Source organism: Dreissena polymorpha, chromosome 9 (assembly GCF_020536995.1).
Source record: "Dreissena polymorpha isolate Duluth1 chromosome 9, UMN_Dpol_1.0, whole genome shotgun sequence".
Lineage (NCBI taxonomy): Eukaryota > Metazoa > Mollusca > Bivalvia > Myida > Dreissenidae > Dreissena > Dreissena polymorpha.
The window spans coordinates 60,671,253-60,684,044 of NC_068363.1; the positions used below are offsets into that span (position 1 = coordinate 60,671,253).

The window sequence follows — 12,792 nt, forward strand, 5'->3', positions numbered from 1 at the left end:
GGCTGTACTGTGTCCCACTGCATGTTATTGCAGTACCATCTGCTGACAATGTCCAGGGATACACAAACTGGCTGGCTCTGTTTGATGCAAATAAACATGTACTGCTTTGCATGATATGCTTGTGATCATTTGAATTATATTAATCAAGAAAACAAATAGTTTTTATGTATTAATTTGTTTCTTGGAAAGAGACAAGATATTTTGAGTTCTCGAGCATAGCCACATGTCCAAAAGAAAAGATTTGATAATTGGCCAATTATTAATTATTATGCCAAAATGGTTTAGAGAAAAACATGGTCTGACAAAAAGGTTGCAATTGTAACAATAATTACAGCAACAGTCTGCGCCCCAAACTGTTTTTATGTCAAATGAAGAATTTTATAGCCCGAATTAGGGCTCATGTAGGGTATAAATTTTCTTACGCAACCCCTTTTACATTTTTTTTCCAAATTTTAAAAGCCTACAGGCATTTTTTGCCATAATTTAATAATTGTCTGCAAAACATTTACCGAGCTTTTTGCTGCTAACCAACAAATACACTGCAAACCAAAGTAAAATTTGTCTTTAATATTTATTAAGACTTTCCAGTCACACAAACAAAAATAAAATGGTGTCATAACAGCATGTATATTGTCAAGCATCTAGTTCTTCTGTTACATCAAGCATACATATCACGTGTAAATAATGTTGAATGTTAAGTACCTGGTTATGTATGGCAGTTTATTCTGTAAAACACTGTCACAAACACATTTGACATTTTATTACATACAGAGTCATGTTTTCTTTAGAAGAGACTTTTGTGTGGTAAATGATTTATGCTTCATAGCATTCAAAGCATGGTTTTGTATGTTAGATAAAACACAGGATTAATTTGGAACACAATCACAAAACAGTCTCATGATGTATTTTTGAGGGCAGTTTTAGACAATGTTAACACTTATTCTCTTAATGTTTCAACGAAAGATACATTTGCACTGTTTCTTTTTCAAACTATCTTTATAATGAAAATATCATTATATTTCAATGTTCTGTTAGCAATCATAAACAGGAACCCCTAGCTTACCTTGTCATCTCCATAAGTTCTCTAAAACCTCATTGAACATTTTAATGTAATTCAAAAACAGAAATTTTTAATTGAACTTCTCCTAAATGTTGCAAGCGATTTTCTTCAAAACGTTTTACAGAATCATTACCTCCCAAAGCTACAGTGAATATTGTTAAAGTTTCGCCTTTGCGTAATGTTTAGTGCACCTGAGAACAATGTTTTTTAGCTCACCTGAGCACAACAAGATCGCTTTTTGTCCGTCGTGAATTGTGCGTTGTGCGGCGTCAACATTTGCCTTGTTAACTCTCTAGAGGCCACATTTATTGTCCAATCAAATTTGGTCAGAAGATTGGTCTCAATGACATCTTGGATGAGTTCAAAAATGGTAACGTTTGTTTGAAAAACATGGCTGCTAAGGGGCGGGGCAATTTTTCCTTATATGGCTATAGTAAAATCTTGTTAACACTGTAGAGCCCACATTTATTGTCTGATCTTCATGAAACTTGGTCAGAAGATTCATCCCGATAATATCTTGGACGAGTTCAAAAATGATGCCGGTTGGTTGAAAAACATGGCTCCCAAGGGGCGGGGCATTTTTCCTTATATGGCTATAGTAAACCTTGTTAACACTCTAGAGGCCACATTTATTTTCCGATCCTCATGAAACTTGGTCAGAAGATTTTTCCCAATAATATCTTGTTATCTCAGGTGAGCGACTTTGGGTCTTTCAGGCCCTCTTGTTATTGCTTTTATGATCACCTTATGTCCATTTTTTGTCAACATTTACCTTATGGACACTCAAAAGGTCCATTTATTTCCCAATCTTCAAGAAACTTGAAACATTTGTCAATGTGATATCTCAGTTCAAAACTGGATCAAGCGGGGTAAAAAATTAGGTTAGTAGGTCAAATTGAAGAAAAGGCTTATGAACACTCTTCACGCCATATTTATTACCCAACATCATTATAGTTGGAGATAATGTGTTTCCCAATGATATCTCTGCTGAGTTTGAATGGGTAACGTGTGATCAAAGGTACAGAAAAAGCTTGTGTATACACTCCGGAGGCCTTATTTTTTGGCCCAATCTATATGAAAATTGCTCCAAACGTTTGTGCGGATATTTGGGCTTAGTTCACAACTGGGTTACATGGTATAAAACTTTGTTACTGGGTCATATGAACTCAAAAGCTTGCAAACATTCTCGAGGCCTTATTTTTATGTCCCCCACTACAGTAGTGGGGGACATATTGTTTTTGCCCTGTCTGTTGGTTGGTCTGTTGGTTGGTCTGTTGGTTGGTTGGTTTGCGCCAACTTTAACATTTGCAATAACTTTTGCAATATTGAAGATAGCAACTTGGTATTTGGCATGCATATGTATCTCATGGAGCTGCACATTTTGAGTGGTGAAAGGTCAAGGTCAAGGTCATCCTTCAAGGTCAAAGGTTAAATATGTGGGTCAAAATCGCTCATTTTATGTACACTTGCAATATTTCAATATTCAAGATAGCAACTTGATATTTGGCATGCATGTGTATCTCATGGAGCTGCACATTTTGAGTGGTGAAAGGTCAAGGTCATCCTTCAAGGTCAGAGGTCAAAATTATGTGGACAAAATCGCTCATTTTATTTGTACTTTTGCAATATTGAAGATAGCAACTTGATATTTGGCATGCATGTGTATCTCATGGTGCTGCACATTTTGAGTGGTGAAAGGTCAAGGTCATCTTCCAAGGTCAGAGGTCAAATATATGTGGCCCAAATCGCTTATTTTATGAATACTTTTGCAATGTTGAAGATAGCAACTTGATATTTGGCATGCATGTGTATCTCATGGAGCTGCACATTTTGAGTGGTGAAAGGTCAAGGTCATGGTCATCCTTCAAGGTCAAATATATGGGTCAAAATTGCTCATGTAATGTCACTTCTGCAATATTGAAGCTAGCAATTTTATATTTGAAATGCATGTGTATCTCATGGAGCTGCACATTTTGAGTGGTGAAGGGTCAAGATCAAGGTCAAGGTCATCCTTCAAGGTCAAACGTCATATAGGGGGACATTGTGTTTCACAAACACATCTTGTTCTTTAATCATCATGACATGAGATTTCTTGTGATAACTTGTGAAGTTGTCTTCTTTGTTGAGTGTTTTTGAAACATCACAAAAGTGTATTAAAATAGTTCAGTTCCTAAGAGTCTCTGAGCGACTAAGGGTGTGTGGCCTTATTGCTCTTGGAGTTATTGCCCTTTGTTTAAATTACATATTAAACTAATGGTGTGCAACTACTGTATTTTGCTTGTGATTTTTGTTAAACTTTTACAGAATAATTTTTTGCAATCGCAACAGCACATCAATTCATGGTTTAATTATTGCGTTATTTTTCATGAGTTATTTCCCTTTATATATTTTTATTTATAAAAGCTTTTTTGAATAGTTCCTACGACTTGTATACAATTTTGGCCAAACTTTTACAGAATAATCATCTCCAAGAGCTACAGCACATACTGTCAAGGTTTCACAATTGCTTTATTTCAAGGAGTTATTGTCTTTTGAATCAAACTACACAATTCAAGTGTCTTGTACTTGCAGTTTTTTTCTTTTTTTTCTGTAAAATACATTGCAAATTCTTACTGCACCCTTTTTACAACAATTCACACGTGTCATGGGATACACCTTCTGTGACAACTTCTTGTGGGGCATTGTGTTTAGTGTGTGTGTATATTTCAGGGACCACTCATCATGGATCTGGTGATCTACTTGTCTCAGGACGGTATCCGGCTCATCTTTGACCCAGTCTCACAGCGGCTCAAGGTAGGTAACTTCTCAGTTCTAGGTAGGTAGAAAGTCCTCAGCTTGCACCCCCCTGCTTCCAGTGTGACATCATTGGTTACACTCTACCATCAAGCAGCAAACAACAAAAGAAAAACAAGAAGCCATGGAAACGTACTTTTTTTCACAAGATAAAATGACTAGATAGCATAAATTGTATGCGAAAAGAACATATATCACATAATAAACGACCAATCATGAAATAAATGCAATTTTGCCATAAGTGCTTATAGTTGGTCTTGTATTTTTGACATGATTTCATTTTTGATAGAGAGTGCATGATGCAGTGGAATATGGACATAATATACCTTCTTACTTGATTGTTAACCCATGGAGTTGGTATATTTTTGGTTCTTGAAACAAATGTTGGCTGTAATATGAATGTGTCATTGCTAATATATACATGTGGCCAAATCAGAATAAAAAGGTACTTATGGAAAGTTATTAGGAAATCTATCATGACTCGGGGTCTCAAATATTAAATTATCTTGGAAGTCAACAATGTTTAGTTTGTCAACGCTCAATGTTATTTCCATAAATCGTGCTATAGTGGACATTCTGTTACATCTGCTGGAAGTAATCGTGTTTGACCAAAGTTATTTAAAATGTCCGGAGGGCTCGAGACATCAAATACCATGATATTATTGGACAGGTCTTATAGTGCTGAACATGTTTGGGTATTTTGCTGCTCAAATCCAAAATAAATTAAAACGTTTGAAGTGAACTCGGTGTAAAGAAGTGATATGAGCCAGGGCAATATATTATCCGGGCTTTGTCAACTTTGTATAATAGGGCATTAGGTCGTAATGAGTAACACTGAATTGCTAAGTGGTCTGATTAATTTTGTCAGTATTTCTTCAAGGGGCCAGCACGCGCCAAGCGGAAAATATCACATTTATCTCCTTACAGACTGTCCCCTTAAGACACTGTGATGTTACACGCAACAATATTGACGGGTCGCATCTTTGACAATCGGTCCCTGAAAAATACTCTGAAGGGACGTATTTTGGCGCTCTGTAATCGTATTTGATTTCATCCTATTGAGAAATTTGTATTGACCAAAAAATTGATACAGGACAGAAATTAGATAATATCAGATTACTTTATTGTAGGGTTTTAATTCTGGGGAAAGATATTGTTTTGGCTTGTGTGGACCCTTCACCAATGTAGGGTTAGCATTATGTCATGGAGGCTTTTTCACTTTATCACCTCCTTGCCACTTTGTATCAATCTGTTTCAGGGATACACTAGATGTTCAATAATTTATGGGGAAACCGAATCATGCAATTTTTTAGGCATAGGAGATTATATTTTATTTATTATTGAACGAAAATTGTTTTACATTTTTTTCTCTTCTCTAAAAATGCTGTTATTAGGCCTTACAGGGTTTTTTCCAACCATTTTGGGAAAATGAGTCTGGTCAAATTGAGATTTGTTAATTGATAAAAATGGCATATTTGGAAAAATTTTATCAACAAAAAGGACCAAATTGGGATTTTTTTATCAAAAACTATTGACAAAACAGGTCTTTTCTTTGCCATTTTGGGGGAAAATCATATAAATTATAGTTATATATTTTGAAGGTTGTTTTTAAAATAAAATTGAGATATAGAGTCTAATGATCATAAGTCATATTTTTTTTTTTTTGGAAATTGGATTTTTTTTTTTAATAACTTCGGTTTGGGATCGGTCTGTTTGCTTTAGGATTGGGTCTGTTTTACAGCCTTTTTTACATAGCAGAAAAACCCCTGCCTGCCTTATAGAGATAATTTTAAACCAGGTTTTCCGAAGGAAAAAACTGGTTATTAGATTGGCGAATGTCGGCGGGCTGATGGGCTGGCTGGCGGGCGGAACAAGCTTGTCCAGGCCATAACTTTAGTCTTTCATTGTGAGATTTTAAAATCATTTGGCACATTTGTTCACCATCATTAGACAGTGTGTCATGCGAAAGAATTACATCGATATCTCCAAGGTCAAGGTCACACTTTGAGTTCAAAGGTAAAAAAATGGCCATAAATGAGCTTGTCCGGGCCATAACTATGTCATTCATTGTGAGATTTTAAAATCATTTGGCATATTTGTTCACCATAATTGGACGGTGTGTCGCACAAAAGAATTACGTCAATATCTCTAAGGTCAAGGTTGCCACGACTAAAAATAGATTAATTTTTATACTAAGGGGGTTAATTATAAACAATCAGTTCAGTTTGAGTTGTCTCTCTTTATCAGACTTTTTTCCCAATTGAAAACCTGGTTTTGTGACAATTTTGTCCCTTGTTAAGATCATATTCCATGTTTGACCAGCCTAACTCTAGACCAGCCTGCAGATTGACGCAGTCTGGTCAGTGGCTGCCCTGTCAACTATTAAGTCAGGCAAGATTTGATGTTCTCATTATCTGGCATTGTAGCTTCTGGAGCTATGCTGGCCACAAGTTGCATAAGACCCATTTTCGCTAGACAATGCTAATATGATTTTTGATTTTGTGGATTTCATTTTTAGCTCACCTGAGCACAACGTGCTCATGGTGAGCTATTGTGATCGCCTTTTGTCCGTCGTGCGTCGTACATCCGTCGTCAACATTTGCCTTGTGAACACTCTGGAGGCCACATTTATTGTCAGATCTTCATGAAACTTGGTCAGAACATTTGTCCCAATGATACCTGGACCGAGTTCGAAACTGGGTCATGCTGGGTCAAAAACTAGGTCACTAGGTCAAAAAAAGAAAAACCTTGTGAACACTGCGGAAGTCACATTTGATGCCCAATCTTCATGTAACTTTGTCAAAATGTTTGTCTAAATGATATGTTGGTTGAGTTCAAAAGTTGTTCCGGTCCGTTGAAAAACATGGCCACCAGGGGGCGGGGCAGTATTCCTTATATGGCTTTAGAGAAACCTTGTGAACACTCTAGAAGCCACAATTTTTGCCCAATCATCATGAAAGTTGTTCAAAACATTGGTTTCATTGATATCTCGGACAAGTTCGAAAATGGTCCAGATCGGTGGAAAAACATGGCCGCCAGGGGGCGGGCAGAGGAATTGTTTACAAACAACACTTACAAATGTAAATAAATAACAAAAATTAACTCTTAAATGAAGTATGAAATTTCATTTTAAATCATATATACAGATTGATATACAAAAGTCATGTAGGCCTACATGGATGATATGTGAAATACAGTATTATGTGAAAGTCAGAAATACCATTATTCTAATAAATTGTATATGCAGATGTCATGTATGATATGTGAAATACAGTATTATTTGAAAATCAGAGTATCATTGTTCTAAATAACTTTGAATGCAAAAACAGTGAAAACGTATTTTAATAATAGAGCACACTAAGTCTGTACTACCGCCTGTCTGCTCAGCACTCGTCCTCTTTTGAAGATTTTACACTAAATAATCAAACTATAAAGCGCAAGTTAAGTATGTACGCCCGTCTGTATGAAGTATTTTTATTATTTTGAACTCCACCTTCCCAGAATAGTTCAGTTCCTTTGGGTCTCGGGTGAGCGCCTTAGGGCCCATGGCCCTCTTGTTCTTTTTGTCTGCCATCTATAATATAGAACATAATTGAATTACTCATGAACTTTACTGTTTCTTGTGTTAAACAAAATTATACAACATAATACATTCATATAGTGAGTGAATTTTGCAGAGTAATGATAACTTTACATAATATTCAACCACATCACCATATAACTCTCTACATCATGAAAAACAATAGCAGCTGACTTGTTTCGTAACATGCACAATTTAAAAGAGGCTCTTATCGATTGGTTGACAACATTTTGGCGTTTTACCTGAGCATCCGGGTTGAAAAGTTCACTTTCATGATTACATTGCACATGTGCTTTAAAGTATATCACGTGAAATGAGTGTGTTTATCACAACATGCTCCAAATACAGACTTATGTAAAACAAATTGTTACATCTCATATGACATTAGTTAAAGTAGATTTAAACTTAGCTAGAAGTTATTAATAAATCAATTACCAATTTACATTTTTTAAATAGTTTAATTTACTCTCAAGCATATTCTGTATTCCAAAGAGGTGTATTTTTATGCAAATAAAAGCATAAGCCATTAATGTAAAAACATGCTTCCATATTGTTCAGGAAAGAAACTACAAGTATTAATATTTTTTCATTTAAATTGTTGAAAAGCTTTAAAAACATATTTTCATGAAGATTATTCTGAAGTTGACTTTAATCAAGGATTGAAGAATACTATACCTTCCTATAAAAGGCATTCTGCAAAATTTATCAAGAAATATCATGTGCTGGGTCAGCTCTGTTTATGTCTCTAAATTAAGGTGACGCTTTAACTGGAACAGTGACTGAAACAAAATTAAAATGCTGCCAAATCTGCAAAAAACTTGCACCGCCCAGTTTTGTAAAAAACAGATAATTTATTTAATTAAATGTCATTTGATGATGGCTTTGTCCATAAAATCATGGTAATTTACTGACCAACTTTGTTGTAATGAGCAACTGATTCCCGTTTTGCTGGTGACCCTAAGAAGACAAAGGCCAAACGCTCATGAAATAAATGACTTCTATCTTTAAAATGAAATAAAAGTCAAATCAAAGGGTTGGGAGAGGCTGTTGAAGGAGCAAGACAAATGTAAGGATTGCAGTTTTATTGTCAACCATGTGCGATATGTGGCCTAATTCAACATAATGAAACAAATCAGTGAAGTACAATCTACATTTTGGATATTTTTTCCTGGTGTTTTTTAAATTATTTTTCTTTGTAACAATTGGGTAGACTTAGGCTTGAAATTCTGCTAAACATTCCATTATACTCTGAATCAGATTTCTAGGGACTCTTTTTTAAAAAGTACAATAAATATAATGTTTGATGCAGTATATACATGTATTATTATACATTAAATGATAGCAACACAACAATCCTCAAATTCAGTGGGATTTTCCAAATGCTATTTAATTTAATGAATTGTGTCTTCTTCTGATTAATTAAAACATTTTGGGTCTACCATTATTGCATGGTATTTGTACTACTGTTTTTGTAATAATCAGTCCTCTACTGGAAATAAGTACTTAGGCTAGTTTAATAACATTAGTTTTGTGAATAGATGCCATACTGGGAGTATGCACGTTATTTCAGGGTTTTTTTGTCACTCAGAAATTGTGGTTGTTATGTTAGGGAGGGTCATATGGTTAATATGCATGCTAGTACAGTATTTGTCATACCATAATTGTGGTTATTATGGTTATGTCTGTGAAGAAGATCTTGTTAGAGCTATTTCAAAATAGTTTATTATTAAAAACTCTGCCAACCAATATTTATCTAAATCAGACGGAATAGAATTTTTTAACAAAAATGTGTGTAGTTTGCATCAAAAGTGTTGTTCAGAATATTTTGCAGATGTGTTAAAACTGCAATTTAGTACTCAATTGTATACAAGAGTAGTAAATTACACTGATAATTGTAAAAGCAATAACTTGCCTGTACTGCACCTTGCCCCCTAAGTGCAGCGTGTCTATTAAGTGGTCCATACCTTACCACTTTATTATCGTAGCATGCTAGCATTATTTTGTTGAAAACATCATAAATAATTGGCACTTGGCTAAGGCCTTTCTTAATGAGTCTTTTAAGCTGGTGTTTGTATTTTCCTGCAATTTGGAAGGAAACCTGGCCTATTGGTCGTGTGGCATAATGGACCATGACAATAGAACACTCATAAAGAAAAATTTGATCAGGGTCATTACTATGAACTGTGAAAAATTTAGTAGCCAGGGGTCAGTAAGGATCAAATTTGTTAGAAAAAGTAAGAGTTTTGATAGTGTTAGAAATTTTCATCTTGAAGTGGGCTTTTGTTGCTACTGAAGTTTATGGGAGGCTGAACTGTTTTATTTGATGGGCAGATTTTATGGGGTGTTTCCCAATATTTGCTGGCAGCTGGTCAAAGTTCACACTGACCAGTGGTCATGTGCTGCGGACATTGGTCACTTTAGGCTTGACTGGTCATCACCAATGATGGATTTGTTTTAAAGTTATATTTTATTGCTGAAATGGCCTCCTCATGAATCTAATTGCTTCATTAAAAAGCTCATTATTAACAGCTGGCAGCAGTCTTAATAAGAGAAAATGAAACTGTCTCAATTGTTTATTAGCTCACCTGAGCACAACGTGCTGATGGTGAGCTTTTGTGATCGCTTTTTGTCCGTTGTCCGTCGTCCGTTGTCTGTTATGCGTTGTGCGGCGTCAACATTTGCCTTGTTAACTCTCTAGAGGCCACATTTATTGTCCAATCTTCATGAAATTTGGTCAGAAGATTGGTTTCAATGATATCTTGGATGCGTTTGAAAATGGTTACGTTTGCTTGAAAAACATGGCTGCCAAGGGGCGGGGCATTTTTTCTTATAAGGCTATATATGGCTATAGTAAAATCTTGTTAACACTCTAGAGGCCACAGTCATTGTCTGATCTTCATAAAACTTGGTCAGAAGATTCATCCCAATAATATCTTGGACGAGTTTGAAAATAATGCCGGTTGGTTGAAAAACATGGCCGCCGGGGGGGGGGGGGGGGGGGGGCAGGGCATTTTTCCTTATATGGCTATAGTAAAACCTTGTTAACACTCTAGAGGCCACATTTATTTTCCTATCTTCATGAAACTTGGTCAGAAGATAAATTGTCCCAATAATATCTTGTTATCTCAGGTGACCGACTTTGGGCCTTTCAGGCCCTCATCTTTATTAATGCTTTGACACTTGCAGGCTAATTAATTGGTATTGCAGTAGGGAAATAAAAAACAACAACAATATTTGTTTTTCCAACATATTCAAGAAGGTGAAACTTCTACTTATAATTTAAATAAAAATGAAAAGAACACAGCAATACTTAAGACTAAAAAAATTAGTGTAGAACTGTCAGAGTGAATTTAATCCTGTAAATATTTCATCATGGAATAGAAGTGTGAGCACTACTACTCTGTTTACCAATTAAACCCCTATTTGAAATATCAAAATTCATGTTGTACTTCCATGAAATAATATTATTTTGAAAGAATTTAAAATCTTTTCAGCTTTATAAAAATGCCTTTGGCTAAGAGATGTTCAATATTTTACAGCCCCATTGGGCCAGCATTTTTTTATTATTTGTTTTACGGGAAATTTTTCAAAAAAATTGAGTCGGGGGGGGGGGGGGGGGTAAATAAAAATAAAAGCATGAAAAGTGAGCAGTCTACCAAAAAAATAAAAATAAAACTGTCTAAACCGATTTTTATTTTATTTTGAAAATTTAAAATTCAGCCAATTTAACCTTATGTATACATGCATTAACCTTCAAGTGTTTTATATATCTCATTACACTGTTGTAGAAGCTTTTTATAATAATAGTAAACATATTTTTATGTATATTTATAGGTAAAAGCACCTTTCGCATGTATTAATATACTATATTGCTTCAATAGAGACTATTAAACACACCAGGTGTGTAGTGTATTATAGTGGTCGTTAAACTTTTGTTGAGTGTATATCATATGTATGTTTATAACAAATATAGCATGCATTTGACTTAAATAGAAAAGACTTGAAAACTTTTTACATTGTTTAATAGCTTTAAATAACAACCAACTTTGTAACTTTCATCCATGGGTGGAATTTGCACACTAAAAATACTCTTTAATATACAACAGACTTTCTTTATATCATGATAATTTGTATCAATCATGAGAAAAAATGAGCCACGTAACAGAAAATTGGACCTTAGGGCGATTGCGACCATTTTGGCTCCAAAAGAGCAGTATGATCAGGATCCAACATCTTCAACATAATTGTCATTCAGTCAGTACTTCTAAAGATGTTAAGCGAACACTTTGGATCCTGATCAGACTGCGCTTGAATTGATCTTGATCCAAACTTTGTGTAGTGAAAGTTCTAGTACATAAAATGTGAATATTTCATTTAAGAAACCGAGAGTTATAGACTTATAAAAACATTTCATTTTATATTCAGAGAGAGTTATAGTGTATATATATATGTAAAGTGAACACAAAGGGCATGACTCAATATTTGGTGTGTAACATCGTTATGAGGTTCTCTTTGAAGTTTGTTCAAATCATGCAGAAAATTTGCCCTCCCTAGGGGTTACTGTTTTGCTTATAAATATAAATAATATAATCATTATCTGAAACCGCAAGGCCCATTGGATTGTTATGTTGCATGCCAACCATATAGTGGTTCTTTTGCTAAGTTTCCTCAAAGCATGTCTCCGTGGTCAAAACTGTTGGCGCTTCAGGGGTCAACTGATTTATATAGGTTAATGTATTTGATAATCCCTAACAACACAGTATTTGATAATCCCTAACAACACAGAAACCGCAAGGATCAGGGGTTCAATATTTGGTGTGAAACATTTTAGTGTTTTCTTCTTTTAGGTGTGATCAAATCATACATTTGGAGTAAAAATTAACCTGTCCTTGTTTCACATGACTAATATTTACTTATATAATAAAGAGCTTAAACAATCTTATTCTCTCAAAACGCATGGGTTAGCAGGGCTCAACATTAACGGTTGTCCTATTGCCCCTGGCAAGTAAAAGTTGGGTCCGGGCAAGTTATTTTATAATCTAGTTGTCCGCCCGGGCAAGTGCAAAAAAGAACAAAGAGCATGTAATTTAGACTTTCATTAGACTTTAATAGAAGTAATCATTTTGTTAAATGTTCAAAAACGAAAAAGGTTTTGTGATGTATCTCTTTCATCTTTATAAAAAATATGAGGTTTACAGTTAATGTGATATTTCATGTTTGGGCAAGCGGCTCTACGTTCAGGGCAAGTAGATTTTCTAAGTACTTGCCCGGCAGGGCAAGTTGGTTTTTCGGTTAATGTTGAGCCCTGGTTAGGTGATAATTATTTTGTATGGGACATTGTTTGGTGGTAACCTTCGTA

General features: G+C 35.0%; 1 protein-coding gene across 3 annotated transcripts in view; it reads left to right on the plus strand.

Annotated features, from left to right (window-relative positions):
- LOC127846381 (phagosome assembly factor 1-like) overlaps positions 1-12,792 on the plus strand; it is a 60,260-nt gene that overhangs the window by 21,351 nt on the left and 26,117 nt on the right. For all 3 annotated transcript variants that reach the window (XR_008033483.1, XR_008033484.1, XM_052377591.1), the window contains exon 3: positions 3,770-3,853. Coding sequence is in view for 1 of the 3 variants with exons in the window: in XM_052377591.1 (XP_052233551.1) it covers positions 3,770-3,853 (84 nt within the window). In the remaining 2 variants the exon portion in view is untranslated. The remainder of the gene's footprint in view (positions 1-3,769; positions 3,854-12,792) is intronic.